The 23359-nt window shown below is 43.3% G+C and overlaps 1 protein-coding gene across 4 annotated transcripts in view; it reads right to left on the bottom strand.

The window, feature by feature from the left end:
• Positions 1–6259, bottom strand: part of TRIM67 (tripartite motif containing 67) — a 48658-nt gene extending 42399 nt beyond the window's left edge. For 3 of the 4 annotated variants that reach the window (XM_090031495.1, XM_090031494.1, XM_090031493.1), the window contains exon 1: positions 5091–6259. In XM_090031495.1, coding sequence (XP_089887621.1) covers positions 5091–6044 — 954 coding nt within the window. In that variant the 5' untranslated portion in view covers positions 6045–6259. The remainder of the gene's footprint in view (positions 1–5090) is intronic. The other variant, XM_090031496.1, reaches the window with a different exon arrangement.
• Between the last annotated feature and the right edge of the window lie 17100 nt (positions 6260–23359).

Raw genomic sequence — 23359 nt, forward strand, 5'->3', positions numbered from 1 at the left:
CAAGTGCAATATGCAACCCAGAAGGAGGCCCACTCTCTGATCCTTAAACCCATTTGAGATAATAGCCTTGTTTATCAAAGCGTTTATAAGATAGTTTTCAAGCAAATGGATTTAGCTGTATACTTCCCATTAAAATCAAATGGATTCACTTGACTAAAACCTCCATCAACTATTATAAAAAAGTGTGCTGTACACTCAGAGCTCTCTTTCATGTTGTGGAAGCATTTGCTTGAAGCTGAATTGCAAGTTACAATCTCCATTGTCTAAGACAATTAATAATTCTTGACAAACATTATTCTATCCCCCAGTATCTTAATTTTATCTTAACTGGATCCAACAATCAAACAAGCTTCTGTAGATGGATAGAAAGCTTCTGCTCTTATTAAATACAGGAACAGATAGATAGTGTGGAGAACAAGTAATCAAATCTGGAAGGGCACAGAAGACTTGTTTCTCCTCATTTTAGAGAGACAGGTGGGTTTTTTGTCTTATGAAAATAACTCATTCCTCATTTACCATTCTTTTTGCCATCTGTCCTCAGTAGCAGATCAAGCATTGATTCAATCACCTGATATAAGCATCAAATTCTGATAGAGCACCTGAGTTTCTGTGAATGGGGTGCAGTTTGTTTTGGATCATTGAAGCCTGCATTCTAAATGGATATCCTTCCCCCAGTGTTTAGTCTCAGCAACCTACTGACCTCCCTATTCTCTGCCCTTCAGTTCTCTACACAGACCCCTATCTGATTCAAGTTTTTGATCCCACCCCTGCTACAAAATCATACATGAAAATAGTTATACATTTGCTTACATGGAACATACAGAGGTAAGATGTATCACCTTCTTTCCCCACACCCATGAGTCAAAAGGACCACAATCTGTCAGCATTATTATTATTACTATAGCTGATCAAGTCTCCCTTGTGACTGGTGTTGTACATGCAATGATATTTCTTTCTAACCATGACCAAAGTTATAAGGCAGATTGCAGCATTTGAATACTTATGTCCAGTTACAATAACGAATTACTTCAAAATATGGACTTGAGATGTGGATATAGGCTGGTGGTCAATAGTTGTTTCATTATAGTTATTTCCTGCAAATTATAACATTCTAGGAATATTAATGATCACAGAAAGAAGAAGAGAAGTTTAGTGGAGTCACAAAATGAGTTTATTTTATTTTTCCATTCTTATTTGAGCCTTTACCATGAGATTGAAACAATAAATAACAAGGGGAAATCGCATTCTGTGAAACCACACTCTTAGGAGAAAAATGCAGTGAAAACACAGAACAACATAATTTAGTTCATTCATCTGACAAAATTTGTAACAAGAAGAGGAAATAATTTAATATGTATCTGGATCAGCAGGACAGTTTATCACACTGTTTCAAAAAGGTGTTAATCAGCTGTAGCTCAAAGAAGACTTTCATGCAACACAAATGGGTTTCACAATCTACAAAGGACAAACACCCCTGAATATTTAAAGCAATCATGTTCATCAGGGAGTCAGCGGGCTTTCTGATGGAAACATTCTCAAAATCAGATTCTGTCATTTGCATAAATCGCAATAGCTGTGAATTTATGATCCGCTGCTTATGAGTTAAGTGAATGTCTCCTGAACACACACGGAAATCAAGTTTTTCAGGAAATGGCTGAGTAATATAAGCCCCTGGCTGGAAAGACCTAGGCTTGGAAACACCGATTGAAGTACTGCTGGGGATGATTCAACTTGCAACTTTATGAGGTTGAAAACCAGAGTTCTATGCAGTTTATGACACATGAGAATTTATTTCATGAACCTTTAAAAATTAAAATTCTCTTTCCTATCAACAGATTATGGCTCTCAGTCACTACAGCTATACCTGTGCCACTTCCCTGTCATGCCTAGCACTGCTGCTGAGGAAAAAAACCCTACATACAGGCATACCTTGGAGATGTTGTGGGTTCGGTTCCAGACCACCACAATAAAGTGAATATCGCAATAAAGCGAGTCACACGAATTTTTTGGTTTCCCAGTGCATATAAAAGTTATGTTTACACTATACTGTAGTCTATTAAGTGTGCAATAGCATTATGTCTAAAAAAACCAATGTACATACCTTAATTGTAAAGTGAGCAAATGCTGTTGGAAAAATGGCACCGATGGAAAAATGGCGCCGATAGACTTGCTCAACACAGGGTTGCCACAAACCTTCAATTTGTAAAAAATGCAATATCTGAGAAGCGCAATAAAGCGAAGCGCAATAAAATGAGGTATGCCTGTACTTGCTTCTGTTTTTTGCTTGCACAAGTCTGGCAATTAGGCAGCGTATAAGGCTTGGAGGGGTCCTGAGTGCACACCCTCATCCCACTCTCAGGCTCTCCTTCCTTGCTGAAGTACTTGCTCAGAGTTCCTTTAAGCCACCTACACTGCCTAATTGTCAGGCTTGGGCATGGGCAGAGAAGAAGCCAATAGGTAGGTCTTGTTTCTTGGAGGCAGTCCCAGGTTCTACAGGCATGGCTTATGTGATTAAGCTAAGGAGAAGGATGCAAGCAACCACACATTTTCTACCCTTGTTCACTGGCTGGAAACACCTTTTAGTGCCCCCAGATATGCTAAACACACAAAAGGGATTAAAGAGGAAGAGTGGTTATGGTCCTGCCTTCCCTCTGTTGTAGCAAACAGAGCCAGCTACACATACAGATAGGATCATTCTCCACTCACTAAAGAGGTGTGTTATAGTAGATGCTTTCCATGCATATGTGAGAGCCCTGGAAGGAGTCCTTTCCATGTTGCAGTATGGGTAGTGGTACAGTACTGGAGAATTAATGTACTCTATGCATGTAGTGACTGATTATTAACTGATTCCATGTCTGTGTTTCTTAGCAAGAATGAACTTTATTTTATGTCATTCCAGATAAATTTTAGGATCATCTTCTCTTCCTCTTCATTCAAAAGAGATATGAAATCACACTGTTTTTTATAAACAGAGCTACCATTATCAAACTACCCAGAGGGAGCATCTACACATGCAATTAGTGTGCTACAATAAACTCTGGTGCAGTTTGTGCTAGAGTTTATTGCTTCTGGATGCTGTGTTTACATATGCACCCTATACAGCAGCATGTTGAGCTAGGTTGGACCAGGCCCAGCTGGCAGGGGACCAGGGGGGTCAGCCTGCTAGTCCAGGGCTGCTCCACCCCAACCCAACATGAGGGTGCTTTAGTGTGGGGCTAGCCAGCAGGCAACCCCTGCACTGCAACACCCTCAAGTCCCAGCCAGCCCTGCCAATGTGGCAGAGTTAATTAGTTTACTGTAGCCTAATAGGCTGCATGTGAAAACACTGAGACTCTACTGTGGAGCTAATTAGGCAACTCCACAGTAAACATCTCATGTAGATGTGCCCAGTAGCTCCATGTCCCACACAGAAGTCAACAAACCCTCTTTGATATGAGGCCAGTCCTGAAAGCACTGTCTTCCAAAGCCCTTGAGTGGCTACAGATATGCTAAGTGTCAGTATGAGGGATGGATCAATTTGGAACAATCTGTGAACTGGTCAGAACTGAGACCTGCCCCACAACAAAACCTTAACCAGTAAAAGCCCCACACCTCCATCCTTAACTGCCAGCATGGCTGGGGAATCTCCTTTCCCCCAACTCTCCAAAAGGTACAGGATGCAACTTGATGACACCCTGTAATCAATCAATGAGCCAAACATTCCCTGGCCTACACCTTCCCCCACTGATGCATCATCATTAATGGTATGACAGATAAAGGTCCAACAACAGTCATTTTCTCCAGTTTCATAGGGAACATTGGACTGGAAGGTCTGTCTTAAAAGCATTTCAGTTTTCTGTCCCTCACACTCTTATTGAAAGACTGTTCCAGGTAGTGAATCTCATTGCATGAATGGGTGGAAGCCTTTTTCTCATTTTCAATCTAAATGTATTCATGACTAGTGTATACCCATTTGTTCTTCCACTTACATTGTCATTTAGCTTTGGTACTGTGATAGATCATAAGCATAGTTCAAGGATAACAAGGAAGAAGATTTTTAAAAGTAAGTGAATTAGTTGATCATATTCAATAGGTTTTTCTCCCCACCCTGGTGTTTATTCCTCTATATTTAAAGCAGTGATCATTTTCCCTCTTAGCTTTCATTTCCTAAGCTACAAAAGCATGCTCTTTTTGACTCCTCCTAAGACAGGCTCTCCATTCCCTTAATAATCTTACTGGCTTTCTCTGCACCTGCTCCAGTGTGAATTCCTATTTCTCGGATGTGGATGACCAGAACTGTAAACAGCAGAAGCCACATTTGACTTGAGATTTGCAGGCTGATAAATTAACGCTGTTTCAAAGTCCCTGGAGGGATCCTTTGAGTTATGTACTATCTAGGTACATGAGACCCAAGGACTGGTGGAAAATGAGGGAAAGATGATGGGCCTGTTGGAGAGTTGCATGAAGGAAAATATGCTGAAGGTTCTAAGAGAGTCATAGAAATGAGGTAGCCTTGGTGGTGAGATAAACCACAAGATTTCAGGATGAGTCAGTCAAAATCCCCCCAGGAGCTGCCACTGAGGTAATAGAGCACTTCCTCAGAGTAGGGCTAGATCGTTGGTCCATAATAGTCACACTTGATTAATCTGATCAGAAGAAGTAACCTTACAAGTGCCTTGAGGGGGTCAGAGCAGTTTCCCTTAGCACTGGGTGAGTCAAGATGGAGGCATATTGCCTGTAACCAACATGAGGCCAACCCCTGGCATATGGCTGACTTTGTGGATAATTGGAGTGGGGAAGAGACCTCTTGGAGGTAGTTTGTTGGAGGTTTTTTTGGGGGGAAGGTGGATTTTAGTACCAATCCCTGGTTCACATAACCCTTCTCTGGGGAAAAGGCAGATATCTGCTGCACAGATAAATTCCAGCAGTCCTGTGACTGCTCCTATTTAAGCCAGGAGCCAGTATAGCCCTCCTGTGGGCCCCAAGGTGGGGCAGGGGGAAAAGTGAGGGTTATTGTGGGCCACTTTTATCTCCTTCTCCCACCTCAGCCTGGCATGGGCCTAAGGAAAGGGGGTAGCTCCCAGGGGCATTTCTCTCATAGCCATGCTTACCTTGTGCTGCTTCCACATGGCACCCAGGGCTTTCACTTCATGCTTACTGTGCTTGCCATCCTCCAGGCACTGGTAGCACACGGGGCTCCGGCAGCTCACACAGTACATGCTGTAGTTTTCCAGTTCATGATCCGTGCATGTGGGGAATTTGCGGGCACCCCCTGCCCCGACTCCTACTGCTGCCACTGCCTTGCTCGCCCCGCTGTTGCTGCTTCCACCATCACCACTGGGGGCACCCTGCAGGCTGGGCGGTGGAACCAGGTGGTGCTTGGCAAAGGGACCCCGTGATGGGTGGCACTTGAGCTGGCAGGCAGCGCAGTACAGCACCTCGCATTGCTCACACAGGACGGCAGCCGGTTCCGGGGGGCTACGATCACAGAGCTGGCACTTGGCGGAGGTGGCGGCACGGCCTTGCTGGTAGCGTTGCACAATGGCCTCCAGCAGTCGGTTGCGCTGGAAGCCACGGAGGCCACGCTGGTCCAGGGAGGCGCTGCGGTGGCACTGCGGGCATGTGAGGGACGAGCTGGTGGCAGCACCCCGGGGAGCAGCTGCTGCAGCCGCGGCTGCTGAAGAGCCTGGAGGGGCTGGCACTAGTGGCAGCACCCGCACCCCATTGGGCGACTTAAGGCTGGGGGTGTAGGAGCCGTAGCCACTGTCAGTCTCACTGTGCAGGCTTAGCTTGTCCGCGTGGTCCCCACTGCCACCCGCTGCGCACTCATAGTCAAAGGCAGGGACGGAGCCCACTGCTGGCCCTGTCCCCAGCCCAGACCCAGCAGCTGCTGCCCCTGGCATAGGTCCTCGGGGCTGCAGCATGGGGGCCAGGTGCTGCTCGGTGTCCGGGGTCTGCACGGCGATGGTGCGGGCGCAGGGCAGGCAGACATTGTGGGAGCAGGGCAGGATGATGGGCTCCCGGAACAGCGAGCCGCACACCGGGCACTTCAGCTCCTCTTCCATGGCCGCGACGGCTTTGTGCAAGCGGGGACCTGGGGGAGGGAGGGATCAGGGAGAAGAAGGGTCGGAGCCGAGTCCGGGGCACGGGGGCCTGAGCGAAGCGGTGCTGGGCTCACCCGCGCCGGGTCCCCCCATAGCCCGGCCTGCCGCTGGGAAGATGTCGGGAGGGAGCGAGGTTGCAGCGCCCGAGCGGGGATGGACAGCTCCTCGCCGCGCCGCCGCCGCCGGGTTCAGCACTAGGGGGGTGGACAGCTCCTCGCCGCGCCGCCGCCGCCGCCGCCGCCGCCGCCGCTGAGTTCAGCCCCGCGCCGGGGCTCCGCGCCACTGCAGCTGCTGCCGCAGCAGGGCTGACCTTGGGAAGAGCCGCCTGGCAGATGGAAGAGGGTATTGTTTATTGCAAGGGAATTTCCTTGCCCTTGCTGCGCGCAGGGAGCGTAGTGAGGCTGTGTCAATGGGCACGGCATGGAGTAATGTGCAGAGAAGGGGGTAGGGGGCACGGAGGAGGAAGGAGAGGAGTGAAAAGGGGCGGGCGTAAGTCTGGTCAACAAATAAGGCATCGCTCGCTGTAGAGCTGAGACGAAAGGAAACATTTTTTAAAGGCTCCGTGCTGAGATGTCTTTATATGTTAAACCCTCCACTATTTATATGGAGGATTAAACTTCGGGGGTGGGGGTGGGTCTTTATCCCTAACGCTTTCCCTCAGAGGACAAGGAAAGGAGGCTGGAAACAACCTGAAAATCTGGTTCCCTCCATACATGCCCTATCATGCTCGACACAAATGCAGAGCACAAAATGTCAGGTGTGATTAGGCCGCGGGATGCAAAACGGGGCTGTGTTATAAGCAGGCATCTAGGTTGACCCTTCTGGGCGCAGAAAGAGGGAGAGGGTGTAAGGGGTGGAGAAGTGCATGGCATCAGGAGAGCCAGGAGCTATGGAACCCAAACAGAAATTTGCTGTGAAAATAAATCAGAGGTGACAGCTGAGAGTTTTGTGAATTGATAATAACCATCATTAAGCAAGAGAAACCTGCAGCGGGAAATCCCCCCCCATCTGTTCTGTTTGCTCCACATATGCTTAGCGTGGATGTAAAGGCGGTTTATTTACAGAATGGAGAGATTATTAATAGAAATGATTCCTCTACTGTGGATAGATTACATGGTTTGTGGGCCACATACTAATTTAGAGAATAGTTTACTTAAAAGCCACTGTGATATTAAATTTGGTCCTATCAAGAGACACCTTGTTATTGTGGCCTAATATGTTTCCGGGTGGTTCCAAAGTATCTATTTTAAACATAAGGCAGTACTGAAGTGTGATAGCTGAAAAGCATATTCAATAGAAATGCCTCAACATTGTTTTGCTGGATGGGTCACATAGATTTTAGTGCTTAATGTGTGTCATTAGGCAGGAGGGCATTCACAAATTTTGTTTTTTGTTTTTACCAGATGGGAGAAACACCATATTCACCAAATAGAGATTTTTATTAGCAGTCCTCCAGAAAAGGATAAAGTTGATGAGGAGGCATGTGACAAAAAGAGACAGATGAGTAACCTGATCATCTGTGTGGTGTTGTGGAATTAAAATTTTCAACTGGATTCATTCTTTAAACACAATACACTTTTCCTCTGAATTAAATTGCTTAAATTTTCCAGCCTGGCCCAGCTGCCTTTGATGCTGACTTAGAAAGGGCCAAAATGATTTTAAACCTTTGTACATTCTCTGTCTAATGTTGAATGAAGCTGGTTTCGCCCCTATCATGTTAAGCAAACCTCGAGATGGCTGCTTTGGTCCAGCAGAGAAAGGAATAGCTGCCTTCTCACCAGGCATGTTTGGTTTTTTTTCAGTGTGATGTATATTCTGGGGACAAGGGTATGAGGAATGTAGAAAAAAGGGAATTCCCTTAATCTCTGAGGTAGAAGTTTAAACTGATTTTCCTGCTGCTTTGTACTGCTTTGTTCCACAACATACGGGGGAAAAACTGTGGGCAATTTTTATCATTTGGTAATTAAGGTATTTTTATTATTTTCATAGTCTGAAGTGGATCTCCACTATGTCATCTGCCATCAATGGGAACAAATAACTATAGGAGGAGTATTTCTGGCATGATGTGTCACACACATCACAGTATACCATTTAATTTCTAAGAAGCAACAAATCCTCTGGAATTTAGGGGGTTTTTTGTTTCTGGATCTCATATCACATGTAATGGCATATCCCATTTGTGAGATCCATGGCACAATAAAAGTAGGAGGAAATCAATTGTCCAAAGTATACACAAAATGCTGATTGGATTGCTTCGTTGTCTGATTTGGCAGGAGCAAGTGGTGCTTGAACAAAGACCCCTGAATTATGCTACACTTCCTTGAAGCAAGTGTACTTGTTAAATAGAGGCACCTAGTGAACACAAACACCACTCTCCCTTGGATTGAATATTATCTCTTTTTCTTCACAAATCTGATTTTCTCTCATTGCTTATTTCTGTAATTTATGACTGTTGAAATGGAGATTACAGAAAAAGTAATATATTTCAAAATCAATCCACATAATATCAATATTCTCCCTCTCCAACTTGGTGTTGTGTCCTTCATTCAAGGTCTTTGCTCTACATTTTTAAAGGTCAGTCTCATACATTTAGGTCTTGGCAGGATGACAGCTAAGTCTCAGAGAGGAGGAGCAATTTAAGAGGATGCACTTGTTCACACAGCCTACTGGCCTCAAAAGGGTTCTGTTTAAAAATAATTCTAGAGGCTGATTGCATTTGTATTCAGCAAAATGACACCATGGGCTGATAATGGAAGAATTAGGGCCAAGATGGGGAGCAGAACAAGTCATTTTCCCCTTATGGCAAGTGTATGCCTAATTATAATTACATTAGGGATGTGATGGTGAAGGATTACTATGCTACTGTCATCTTTACTGCTCTAGAGGGCAGAAGAGTAACCAATATGGACAGTGAAAAATGGCACTTAGATTATATAAGAAAGTGCACTTTGTAATTCCTAATGGCCAGATGCTGAAACACTTGCTCATGATAAGTAACAAATTACTCTTAAGTACCTGCTTTGGTTTTCATTGGGGCTACTCATAAAGGAAGATGCTATTCAGTCTGAGCAGGTGTGTAGGAATTTGACCTTAAATAGAATCCACAATGTTTTTATAAGGCAGAAGCATTCAAAGATTCCTGATCATTTTTGCCTTCAAAGGGACCTTTAATTCGATAGAAACATGACTGTGTAGGAATAACCTACAGACCCTTATTCTGGCAGTCCTGACTTTGATCATAAATGTCTTTACTTATTATGTAAATACCCCAGTAGTACTAGTATCATTTCCTTAAATCATTTATCCTCTATTAGTTCTCCCTCATTAATATCTTTTAGAATCTACTCACTGGAGAAAAGTTAATAGTTTTTTTTCTCTGTTTAAATAAAAGGTAAGTCAGGTAGCAATTCAAACACAGTGCAGAGACAGAAAAACAGCCAAGAGTTTATGTTGCTGGGTGGATTTTTTCTCTATCTCCTTTCTCTGGTCCTGATCCATTCCTCTGTTCTTTTCTTCCTTTGTTCTCCTCCTTTTCCTTCCCCCCCTCATGTCATACAATGTTCTTACACACTTACCCCTCCTTCCTTTGAATTTCATCTTACTTTTTCTCAGCCAGTCTGCTTCAAAAGGCTGCTACCAAGGTTGCTGCACTTCCTTTGATTTTATTTTCCATTGGCCAAGTCCCTTTGCCAACTTCCCACCCTTTTGAAGTCTCCTGGTACCAGCATTACAGCCTTTCTCTTGTTAAAGGGCTATCACTCATGCTGTTGAAATTGGAGCAGAGAAGAACAGGTGAATATACTCCATGAGTACATGCTCAATTGCAGAAACAGCTACAGAGAAAGGGTCCATAAAGCAGACAAGATCAGACAATTGTTCCAATTCTGGAGGTTTAACATGGGTGATTTTGCACTATGGTATGTATATGTAGCCTGAGGCACTGACAACTCATGGCTATGACTGAAATTAATGAGAGCTGCAAATAGCCAGCACCTCTAAGTATGAAACCAGTGTCTAAACAAGAGTATGTATGTTTGTGATGCATAAATACGTATGGCAGTTTACTATTATCATAGCTACTACAGACAGTGGACCGTAACACCTTTACTCTCTCCTCACAACTCAGCCTTCTACACACAACTGTTGTCCAAATTCTCTCTTCTAGTTGAAGGTTGAAGCATTCAGTGAGGCAACAAAGGCAGATGTTGGCAAAGCTGTTGATAAAGGTTATCTGCTCACTAACAGAGAAAGTTTTATCCAGTAAATTAATACAAAATTTTCTTCGTCAGAAGATAAAATCTGCCAGAAGAATGGGGGACCTGAAAAAAATTCCATATAATGAAATTTGATTCAGTGGGTAACTGTTCATCATATATTTTTGTTATGATTAAAAATGATATAATTAACATTGGTCATTGGTTTTTCTTTTCAGGAAGTGCTCACTCAACTAAATCTACTCTAGATTCACCTGTCTGCCAATTTTTGTGTAGACAGCAATATTGCTTTAGCAGTATGTGTCACCCAAAAATGTGTGGCTGGCATAGGAAAATTACAAAAAGAGGCTAATTTCTCGTAACACACATTTATGGAAAAAAACCCAGCTGAAATTTCTTGGAAAACACAAAAAACAAAAAATCTCCTGGTAGCACCTCTAAAGCTGTGCCACTGTATATGTGTGTGTGTGTGTGTGTGTGTGTGTGACCCCAAAGCACCCTACATATATATTACAAGTCACTAGAATTAGTTCAGGTACATTCTGGGCTAAATCCTTTCACTTTATGCATCTATAAGGCAGGTATGCAGCTGTGGAACTGCATTTTTTGGCACTTAGGGACAGTTTTTGTTTTTGATTTGGCTTTGGGAACACAAGTACCCATGCACCCAGTAGAGTAGGGCTCCACTTTAGCTAGGCATGCATGCAGCAAAACAGGATCCTTCAGGTACACACATACAGTCAGTAAGTCCCAAAATTATAGTTCTGTAGAAACTCATGGTAAAGAAGAAAAGAACAATTTCCCATGTTTTAGGCCAATAGCCTAGTTCAGGGGTCAGCAACCTATGGCCCATGGGCTAGATCCAGCCTGCAAAAAGGTTGGACCTAGCTCAGGAAAGTCTGACCCAGCCTCAGGTGGCACAGGGATCAGGTGGCATGCAGCGTCACCGTGCTACCCATCCCTGATGCTCTCTTGTGCCTGCACTGACCTCATTGCAGTGGTGAGATATCTTCAGTGAAGGTAAGCTCAGGCAGTGTGAATTCTTTAGTGGGGTTGAAAGGACAGAGATTTTTGTCCCACATCAGGGACCTGGGTCACAAGCTCCAGCCCACCACAGTAAAAGAGTACCACACCCTTGCCTAGTGGTTAGGGCACAAGCCTAAGGAGTGGGAGACTCAGGTCGTAGGTCTCCTCACACAGAGAGGGCTTGGAGCTGCATTTCTTGCAGCCTGCCTTTTGAAGCTGACCTACTGAGCTGCTGAGAGACGGAGATATGTTGGAGGCAGGAAGATGATAAAAGATTAGAGGGTGTATGATTCAAAGAGAGAGAGATGGATGCTTCCCTGAAGAGGATGGGGCACCAGAATCTAGCTCTTCCTTCCCCATTGCTCACTGTTCATGTTACTAATGAATACTAAATGCCAGGTACAGTGGTGAGGGGGTGGCACAGCTGTATGTCATTATTCTGCTGTAAATTAAAAAGCCTTTAAAAAAGGTGGAATTTTAAGAACTTTACATGTTGCTCTAGGTCTCACATCCAGTGGTGCTGTGGTGCCCTCTGGTGGCCACACAACTCCTGCCTCTTCTGATCCCTCTGGGTGCCCTTCCCTAACAGTTACCTGCCACGCCTTGTTGTTGTTATAAACAAAAGGTTTGGAGGATGCCCCAAAACCCCAGTGGAATCCAGTCCACTGCCAATCTGCCTTTGTTTAACCTTCCATTACCTTTCCAGCTGTATTGGTGCCCTTAATGGTGCATTAAGGGCTGTGTTCACGACCTCTGTCTGCCCCTACAGCCATGCCTCTGCCCCACAGATGGTACACAATACCTTATCAAAGAGGTCACCCAACCCCACCACAATGATTGTCCTTCTTGGGCTTCAAAAGTTTTGTAGGAGCTTTGGCCTTCCCAGCTTTGACCTCTTTTCTCTAGATGTGCCTTCTTAGCCTAGGCTCACTGCACCAGACCTCAGCTTCTGGGCTACAGTACCAGTCTCACCCTTTTGGGGGCTCTGGTCCCCTGGTCCTGTTTTTTCCACTTCCAGGCTCTGGGCCCCCTCTAGCCCTAGTCTCACCCTCCCCAGGCTCTGGACACTTGGCCCCATCCTTGGCCCCCCTGAGCTACAAATCTGACACTCCCAGATTCAGGTCACTTCTATTGCTCCTCTCAGGCTCAGTCTTTAGTCCTCTCAACCTCAAACCGCCTACTTCTTATGCCCTGCCCCTGGCAAGGCTTTACATCTTGCAGTGTTCCTCAGACACCCCTTGTGGCCACCTCTTCACACCTTTATAGCCATGCCCAGTCTGCTGGTTTGAACTAGAAAAAAAAGTAAGCTATGGCTTTAACAAAAACCTCCCTACTTTGGGTAAACAAACATTTAAGCAGCCCTCATCCCCTGGGGCTCTCACTTCTCTGCCTTCAGAATGTCTTTGTGCCTGTGGGAGGTTCTCATAGGTCTGCTTTCTCTGGAGAGGGCTCAGCTCCCTAGAAGGCACCAGTCTACCCCTCCTTTCTTCATGCTTATCTACCCCGGAGCACTGCTATTTCTGAGTCATCTGACTCATTAGCCCACACAGATGTTTCTCTTTAGGCCCTTTTAGGCCCTTCTCTTCCCCTTTTTTGCAGCTTCAGTCTGAGCTGTGCAGTCCTTGACTCAGCTGACTTTGGCTCCCTATTACACATGTACATGTTCATTGCCTCAATAAGCCTTGGTGTTCACTGAGCATAAGGATAGTGATTCTGACTGATCATTGAACAGGAGGGAAAAAGGTTCTGTATGCCCTACTCCATTTGAATCCCCCAGATAGAGATAAGCATAATCTATTTACCTAGCCAAAGTATTATACCGCAAAATGGTATAATGATACAATGCTATCTATGCTTTTGGTAAAAACATGGAAAATAATCAAGAAAAGAGCAAGCACATTGTAAGTAAGGATGAAAAAGAAATCTTTAACCAGAAGAAAAGAAGCAGGAGATAAAGTTACTTTTAACACTGAACCACTGGTATAATCCAATAGAAAGCAAAATTGCTGGAGAGAACAACAGACAGCTAGGAAAGGAAGCCGGTTAGGCTTGATATTTCATTGTCTTGTCCAGTTTTAAATCAGTGTAAATCATTAGTTTTCTGATTTGGAAGATCACAGTGACTTGGCATTCACTCTGTGTGAGACTATCTTACACAAGGCATGGGAGAGTTGCATCTATGGTGAAAGGAATGGTGAATTTTGCCCCTGACATTTAGCACACCTGAAAATGAAGGCAATAATCAGAGAACTGAGCCAGGGAGTTGATATATCTGTGACTCACTAAGAAGAGGACTCATCAGGAAAGGAGACTTAAGAAGCTTTTCTACAGCTTTGTGCATAAGAATAGATGGCAATCACCATCTTTGTCCAGCAAGAGACAGCCAACAAGGAAATTCAACTGGAGCTAAAGTGAATTACCAATAACCCTTAGAGACTGGTTTTCTTTGTCCATTTCTAAAGAAGCTAGAGATCAGCACCTGTCACAAACACTTAGAAAGGCGTGCTCTCAGGTGCTGCCTTTGAAAGACCAATGGACAGCGTTTGATCTTTCGAAACAGACAACCCTGACTTGGCCATAAGACATGAGATACAAGCTAGGGGAGGATGGATTTTTACTGATCACAGACCCATCAATAAAAAGGATATCCCAGTAAAATCAATGCTAGGGAGCAGATTTGACAGAGGCAGCAGTGACACTGCAGTTAGGAAGCCAAGAGATTGGAAACAGACCCAGTAGGCAGGGGCACAGAGGACCAATTGGGCCATTGGAACAAATCCTTGGGGCCAGATGCAGATGTACAGCTACTTGTGACGCTCTCAACCCTGCTCATTTTCCACTGATGCATCCCATTACGGGGTTGAGCTCCCCAGTTCTCAATTCAGTATTATGTTTTATCCTGATCTGAAAAATAACTTGCCTGCCTCACACTTTTGTTCTCCTTTCTTTGCAACATTTGTTTTTGCTTTTAAATCAGTTTTTATCTGTGTGTTTTTCACATTTCCCCCCTTTGACTAATTTTTCTAACTCTCCCTGATTGGCCCTTTATATAACTTTCCTCTCTGTTCTCTTCCTGCCACCCATACTCACTCTCATTTGCTCTTTTAATCAAGCTTTTCTTCCACCCATCTCTGTCTCTGTCTCCATCCTCTACCCATTACTTGGTCTCTCCTGCCACCCATCTCACACATAACCTCTTGTATCCACCACTTTTCTTTCCCTACCTCATAGCAAGCCAATCCCCCATTCTAATTTTGCCTTCTAGTGACTAGGTAGGATAGGGTTAGCACAGCTCTCAGAGGTTTTTTCTAGCCCCATGGTTCTCAACCTATAGCACATGGTCCAGATCCAGTGTGCTGAGCTGTGTCATTTGGTCTGTTGGTTTCTCTGTGGGACCAAAACTTTGGCAGTAGGGGAGCACTTGCAGCTTTAATACTGCCCCCACTTCCCTCCCACCAAATTTCCATGTGTTTGAGGAACCCCAGTAGCATAACTGTGGTGGGTGCCCCCAAGTGCCTCCTTGGTGGGGTGTGAAAAATATCCCCCATCATTGACACAGTGGCACCTAGAGCTGCCCCCGCATCCAGGGATGGACATCACTGTTCTAGCAGCCTATTGCTTCCTCAGTACAGACCACAGCAAGGGGCTCTTGTCTTGAGAGGAGAGAGGTTTTGCTTACAGCTTTCTTATGTACTGAGGGAATTTTCTTCTTCTCACCCACAAAGGAGAGTGGCCTGGCATTTAGCCTTGTGACTGAGCAGGATGTATCAGATCATGCTGTCCCCCTCACCTATCTAGTTCTTCCTCCTGAATCCTAGCTCCCCACCAAGGCCTGAATGGTGCTGCTGTGGTCAGGGCCTGTGGGGCAAAGAAAGAGAAAAACAAGCAGTCAGATACTTGGGATGCAATTCTGGTCTCCGTGATATTCTGGTGTTATAATGGAGCTATAAAAGGGGCAGCATGTCCTACCTAAAGAGAGGTCCTTAAACCAAGGATTTTATCTGCTAGTATATGGTAATATCAGATGCAACATGCAACATCTCACCCCCCACACCAGGTACGAGGGCATGGTAAGGATGGTATGAAAGAGGGGTATATATGACTGGATCCTTCTGCATTCTGTGCTGCAGGGTGGACCACTGAGGTTCAAATAAGGTCAGTATAACTTAGAGCAGTTATAAGCTGTGATAAAGGAAGGAGCAGGTTCCAACCACCTAGAGTCAGAGGACGTGTGTGAGAGAAGTACAGCAGAGCGTGGCCCATCAGGCCCAATTCTTCTCTTACTTTGCTCTTCATTATACTACTGTAAGGATTCTGAGATCAATAGCATTACCTGTGATTTACAATTACCTGACTTATAAGAAACAGGTATGTGTAGGGGGTCAAACCCTCCTTGTACTTCTGGTGCAGCACTCTAGGTCTGTCTGGTTTGTTTTCAAGCCTTTTGTTCATTTGTCTTGCTCAATCATTTCTCTTCACAGAGTGAGCCAGAACCTTCATTTCTTCATAATAAAACATAGGTATTTTGTTTTCAAGTTTGGGCATGCGGCATGATGTCCAAACAGATAAAAGAAGCAGCAGGATAAGAGTGAAATAAGATATCAAGTGTCCTCGTGTATTTTTAAAAAATGACATCACATTGATGAGATGCTATCTCTCAGCTCACCTGGTGTGCGTCTGCAGTTATACAACTGAAGTGATGGAAACAGTCAAATTGGGATGCCTGAAATCAGAATCTGCCTCCTAATTTTTTCCTTGCAGGCCTCTTACTTGGTAGCTGCCTGTGAGTCTAGATCATTTATTTTTATGTTTCTAGGAACAGCAAAGAACTGAAACAGCTGAAGGGGACAGATAAGAGACTTAGCCCACAGCAGCCACTATCTTACTCTGAATTGGCTAGTTGCCTAAAAATCCTCTACGGGTATGCAGTTTATGAGAAGAAAAACATCCTTTTCCTGAAGAAAAAATATGAGCGGGAATGAATAAGGATCGCTTCTGAAACTATACAGCTTCAAAGATGTATGCATGCATAAGTGCACACACATATAGCTACATAAATATGTATGTACAAAGAGAAAATACTAATAGAAATTATATATCACATACATGCCTTACACTGAACTAACCTGAAAACAGCTAATACATTAATTTGTCGGGAGGCACAGTTAGCAAATAAAAGGTTAGCAGTGAGAGGACAACAAAGAAAGAAGATGAAGTCATCAACTGCACTGGCAGAGGCATTGCCTCACAGTCAGAAAGTAACAAGAGGCTTACTTGACTGAGCAGTGGCATAGGATAGTGTGTTCTGTGCTGGGAACCACCTACCAAGAAAGATGGAGAAACCTAGATGAACAATAATGACTGGGGGAGTTGAAGGGACTAATTTATAAAGGCTGAGAGGATAAGTGTTCATCCATGGATGTGAAGAGTTACATACACATTGACTTCATGGACGGATGAGCACTTATTCATACAAATAGTGCCATTGTAAGCAAGGGTATTGCTGGCATGAGTGCTCCCTATCATTCTACAGCTTGACCCTAGAGGTCTTAAAGAGGCCACTGCTATTGCATTGACCAAACAGCAGATTCATTTTAAATCACAGCTATTCATTTTAAATCTTTTTTTCTAATCTGAGAAATGCTTCTGTCTTCCTAGTATACCTCTGGCTCTCCTTGCACTAGATTTATAAGATTAAGATTGAAACAGAGCTGTACCAGTGTCCTTTCCCACAAATTAGGCAGCCTACCCTATCTGTACACTGTGCTACACAATCTCTTCCTCCTTCTCCTTCTCCATTTGAAGTATCCTGCTTTAATTCACAACTTGTCTTCTTTTGATCCCATAATAGGATAGTGACCCTGTGATGTAATTGTCTCGTGACCATCTGATCTCTTTTCAGTACTCTGCTTTCAACTTAACCTTTTCAGTCAGTCAAACTTTCATTTTCTTCTCTTTCCTCTCAGCCTCTGCCACCAGTGTTATCATTCTGTACAAAGGGAACTTTCTGCTTTATTACAGCTTTTCTTTCTTTGTTGGCTCAGAAAATGCAGTTTAATCCACCTGCTTCTGAACTGCCAGGGGGCTGCTGAGAATAACCATGTTAAATTGACCCTGGTTTGTTTAGCACACGTCCCATGCCAAAACAGCTCAAGATGAACATAAGGATTTTAATTTGTATCTGGAAATTATTATATCTCTTTTTTCATATTAGTGGCACTGAATTGTCACTTTTGGCCTGTATCTAGTGCAGAAAAGCAAGTAAAAATTCAGTAGTATAGGGATTTCTATCCTTACATTGACAGAAATGGTGGTGCCTGGAGATAGCTTTGTTCTGATAACAGGACTATTGTGAAAATAAGAGGGCTTAAGATGCCAAAGGGCAACTCATTCTTTTAATCCAAGAACAAACAACACAGATAATAGTTTCATTGTCTAGTTATCATTTTGTCTATCTCTGAGAATCAAGATCCTTCTGGGCTTACTACCAGCCATTGCTACTCTTACGATGATAATGGTTGGCTCTGGTTTTAGGACCTAGTTGGGAGGGTCTGGGAGAAACACCCATCCTCCCTCAGACTGACTACAACCTTTCCACCTTTCCATTTGATAATAGGCAAATGTATTAATACACAGTGATAACAGAAAAAAAACAATGCAACCAATCAAGCATTTCTGGATATCTGCCAATTCTAGGGCTGTCATCAGTGTCAAAGTACATCTGGCCAGGATGCAGTCTTCACTCTGAGGCTCTCTCTTAGGTGTCAGATGGCAGCATGCCAGCAGTCTGGAGGTGGGGTGTTCGCTCACTACGTCATCTCTTGACACAGTGGTGGCTCTCTCCTCTAGTCTTGGGTCTCGTGGTGCCTATCCTTCCTTGTCTTTGCTGTATTCATCCTCATTTGAAACTGTTAGCAAACCAGGCTGGTTTATTCCCTTCAAGGACATATTCCCTTCATTGTAACAAGAGCAGAAGATTTGGGCAGGCCCAAAAGTAGTTAATCATTTTAAATCTTACTATACCAAAACAGCACCCCCCCTTATTCTGTCCCCACGCTGCTTAACATTGCACTTTGTATTCAATCCAACAAGATTTTCTGCCCCATTGGTGTAGACCATGGGTCAGCAACCTGCCACCTGTGGGTGGATCTAGCATGTGAAGCCTTTGGATCTGGCCTGCAGAGTTGTGCCTTCAGTGGCATTTGGCAGTGGGGGATTCTTGCTGTGCTGCACTGCAGTTGGGTGGATGCTTTCGTCTCCAGTCATATTGTGCCACAGCTGGACAGTGGGAAGAAGTGGCATCAGTTGGGTCCCAATACCTTCTCTCTTCCAACCTGACCTTGATCATTTTCACACCACCTCCCCACCAGAAAACATAGCTGACCCCTAGCACAACCATACATCGATACTACTCATGGATGAAAGAGGCAAGATTCCCTTCATTTTTCCAGCTCCCCAACAAATCTCTCATATTACCTACAAATCAAGCTTGAAGGTATTTACTGGATGAGTCATTTTAGGAACCAGAAGTCATCTAATATACAAGAGGTAAGAACTTTTATGCGTGATATCTTTTGTTGGATCATCTGTGTAATTAGGAGAGATGTTAGACAAGCTTTTGAGCAGAAAGTGTTCTTCCTTAGATCTGAGAAAGAAGTAGATACAGCTTGAACTAAATATCAGATAGAAAAATGACTTGTATATAATGCCATATGTAAATGAAACAGTCATTTAGAGGAATGGAGAAAGGCTGCAAAGCAACATTGTCAAGAGTATCTTCAAACCAAGAGAAGTGCAGTGAAATAGATAACATAATTATGTGGAAGAACAAAACCATTGAAAAGGGAAAAGGTTTGTTATTACCAGTGGAATGTAGATGGGTTAGGAGAGATAGCAGGTAGATTGTAATGACCCATAAAGCCATTGTCTACATTTAGTACAGGGTTTTTACTGTCCAGTAAGATTATGATATTTTGTTACTAAGTATGTCTTCTGAAGGTGTTTTGGAGACTTCCCTTGAAGGATAAAGACACAAGTTCCTCTATCTCAAAGGAGTTTATGCCCATCCACAATCAGGGGTGTGCTTTACTACACAGTAGAACATTGTAGACATTGTATACAGATAAGAAACCAATACTACAATACAGGTAGAATTAATTTAATCAAAGAAGGTGGAGCAAATTGCTGAAGGACCCTGGTAAAGAGTACTTGGGAATCAGGAAGGACTGCATTGTGGGAGAGACTTGGGAGAGATACTCTAGTGGTTCAGTTAGACTTAATATAAAGTCCCAGATGTTTCATTCAACCAATAACATAGTTTTCAGAAAAGCCCAGCATAGCTGAATGTAGATTTAAGAGACATCCTATCCAAGGCATGCAAATGTCATATATTCTATCCAAGGATGGTTGCAGTACTTTTTTGCCTGAGACAGACAGTACCTCTCTGACTGAGTTTGCAGTTCAGGATTTTCTGGTCTGGAAATCTTGTGTCACATTATAGTATACATAATGGCATGGCCATAGAATTAATGTGTTGTACAGAGCCATCAGCATTTGGGAACCAGTCCATTCATAATATAAACCTGATTTATGAATGAAGCAGTAGCTAACAGGTAATTTTTAAAAGAGGCAAATTACACTGTCTGCTGGAAAGAAATGCTATTGTTTCAATTCCTATAAGGAAAAGGGAAGTGAATGAAAAGAAAAAGAGTAAAATACGGGGGGTAAATTAGGGCAAGCAACTAAGGAAAGATACAAAGGTATTTTGAAACACACATAACTAAAGAGGATGATATGAACTAACCTATTTTCACTGAGGTACAAAAAGAAATGATTTGTCACAAAAGATATTATAGTTTTAATAAGCTGTAAAGTGAAGCTTTGAGAAACGTAATTGTAACCTTAATACCTCTAAATCAATTTAAAGACAGAAAAATTAATATGACTAAAGAACAAAGAATGATCCTTACCACCCATGATGACTAGAGTGTCACTGGCACAAGTAGTAAACTATATTAAACAAATGTCAGTAAAACATCCAGTATCCAAGGAGCCTCATGATCAGAAAACCTAAAGAGAAATCTGTGGCTGAATTAATATAGATAGAGGAGGACTGTTCTCTGTGAAGCAGTTGACAGTTGCTGACTTGCGCAACCACAGGTAAGATCCTGTGACCTAGTAAAATGGGTTTACTAATATAAACAGCCCCACCCTGGGGTACACATGTGAATGCTATGACAGGTTGGTCCCTTGGATATTGCACACCATACTGTGGTGTACCATGATGACAGAGGCAGATGCTTCAGATGGTCAGAACTTTAGGTCCTTCAAGCCTTTGCTCTTGCTGGGTCTGCAAAACACTCATAGACACATAGACAAGAGTATTTCTCTACTAGGGCAGCCAGGAATGAGTAGTTCAAATGCACTTGGCACACTTGTTTCATGGTTACAGTAAATGAACAAAGAATGGAATACAATTTACAGAAGCCCATTTCATAAAATACAGTCTAATTTTGCCAGATTCTAGGTATCCCCATGAGGTGTGGTAGCTGGTAAGAACCTGAACATGGGTGAATGGGTGCAAAAGGCTTGGTAAAAGTGAGGTGTTCAAGGCTTCATCAGGAGGTTTGTAAACATTCATAGCCCAATTCTTATAATGGCATGGGGAGGGGAGGAGTAGTTTGTAGGGCCTCTGCATAGATGTCACAGTATTGGCTTTCATGTAAGTAGCTCTGCTATATTTTCCATGCAGACTTTAATTATCAATGTCATAGCATTTTACAGTCAGCCTGTGGGCAAAGCAGGAGCTTACAACATTATCTGTCTCCAAGAAATGTATGATTTTGAGACAAGCTATGAGGTTTTCTATTAATGAAAGCTTTAGAGAAGATAGCCCCTCAAAATTGATTGAGTTATCTTTGCGTTAAATGGATAGTGAAGAATGAGTGAGTAACATTGCAGTACCATTCGAACTGCAACCTATATTCTTTGTATTTGGTCTGCTGTTTGCTCTTTTGGTTTCTCTTGAAGTGTATTCACAGCATGTATGATGGGAATGTAGCAGCATAGCTCAGGAAGTTCAAAAGATTAAGAGCAGAAGTGGCCTCTTCAATAGATTTGTGAGCTCAGCTAGTTAGAAGACCTAATATGTAAACACTATACAGATTGGCAGTAGGTCTCTGCTGTTCAGCTGGAAAATAACACCTTGCATCAGGCATCATATTTCAGCAAAGAATTAATACAATTCAAGAGAGGCTACAAGTGCCTCTTTACAGATATATTTGGGAGGCAATCCCCACCAACTCATAAGCAGAAGATGAATCTGAACTGTGTAAGTGATCACCCCCAGGCTATACACTATCCCACTATGGCATGCAGAAATATCTTCCCAGCAAATGACCAGCCCTGAATATTCAGGCGCAACCCTCTGGGTAAGAGAAGACCAGCTGAGGAATTCACACATTTACTGAATGGCTGCTCATATCCTCATGGTTTATCAAAGATTTCGTAGACTCCATGCTGCTAACCCTGAGGCTACTGAATAGCTAAAACATGTGCAGTGCCTACCTAAGCCCCTTTCAGTATTTTTACTTGAATTTCTCTGATTTTTATCTCCCTACTTTATACTTTCTATTTTACATATTTCTCCATGTTTATTATACCACAATTACAGTAGTTAATTGCCTCAAAGGATCCCTGGGAGAATTCATCAGTATTTGTCAAATGCTTTGAGATTTTCAGTTGAAATTGTAAATTATTGTCATTCTTGACAAAGATCCATTCCAAATCTATATTAAAAACATGAAGATGCACATGTCTGAAATCTAGAATGTGAAAAATAATGACAAGGGAGCTGTACAAACAGTACAATTACAGTGTGATGCACAAGCATACAGAACTTCTCATGCACAGTTGTCAATAAATATATATTTCTTACTAAGGCAGTACCTCAGTCAGGAAGTAACTTCTGTTTGAAGTTTCTTTACATACACTTAGGGATGAGTTACAGTCAACTCGATTAAGAGGCAATACAGTTTCTATGTCAAATTCTAGCAAAAGAAACATCTTTAATCATGAAGGAGACAGCCAGGATAATTTAAACAAATAAACATCCCAGGGATATGTCTGAAGAAAAGTGCAGACTTGATCAAAGACTCTTTTATTTCAACTGACTAGCAGTACGTGGGCATGCTTTATGGTCCTGATTAATATAATCCAAAAACCTAACCCAAAGGTGGTTTTGTCCTACTACTGCAGTATAGATCTCCCAAAAAAAAGAGAAGCAGAAGCAGAAAGTGCCTTATTTATAGAGAAAAAGAAGAGCGCTAAGCTAAATCTGAGCAGTCACAAAGCTTCCTCTCATACATGGATGATCTCTATTTGACACAAGAGGTCTACAGGCCAATGAGAGGTAAAGCGCTGCTCGACCTGGTCTGGCAACCGGGAACGACCTAACTGGCAACCTAACATCGATGGGAAGCTGGGTGACAGCGACCACGAGCTAATCACCTTCACCATCCACTGTAAAACTGGCAAGACAGTCAGCAATACAGAAGTCCTCAACTTCAGGAAAGCTGACTTTGACAAACTCAGGAGGCTTGTTGGTGATGCCCTAAAGGACCATGACCCAAAGGGGAGAGGAGCCCAGGAAGAGTGGTAGCTCCTCAAGGGAGCGATCCTCGATGCATAAGCTAATGCTATTCCATCTCGGAGGAAAGGCAGCAAAAGGGCTTAGCAGCCCCCCTGACTCTCCAGGGAACTAGCAGACCTCCTGCAGCTAAAAAGTAAGACCTACAAAGAATAGAGGACGGGATCCACCTCCAAGGAGGAATATTCCACAATGGTCGAGACCTGCAGGGAGCGAACGAGGAAAGCCAAGGCTGCGACTGAACTCCAACTAGCTACAAGTATCAAGAATAATAAAAAGTCCTTTTTAGATACATGGGGAGCCGGAGGAAAAGCAAGGGCAACATTGGACCCCTGCTAAACCAGAAGGGACAACTGACAACCAAAGCCCAGGAAAAAGCCAACCTACTA

Source organism: Crocodylus siamensis, chromosome 1, assembly GCF_052110815.1.
Source record: "Crocodylus siamensis isolate JL-2025a chromosome 1, ASM5211081v1, whole genome shotgun sequence".
Lineage (NCBI taxonomy): Eukaryota > Metazoa > Chordata > Crocodylia > Crocodylidae > Crocodylus > Crocodylus siamensis.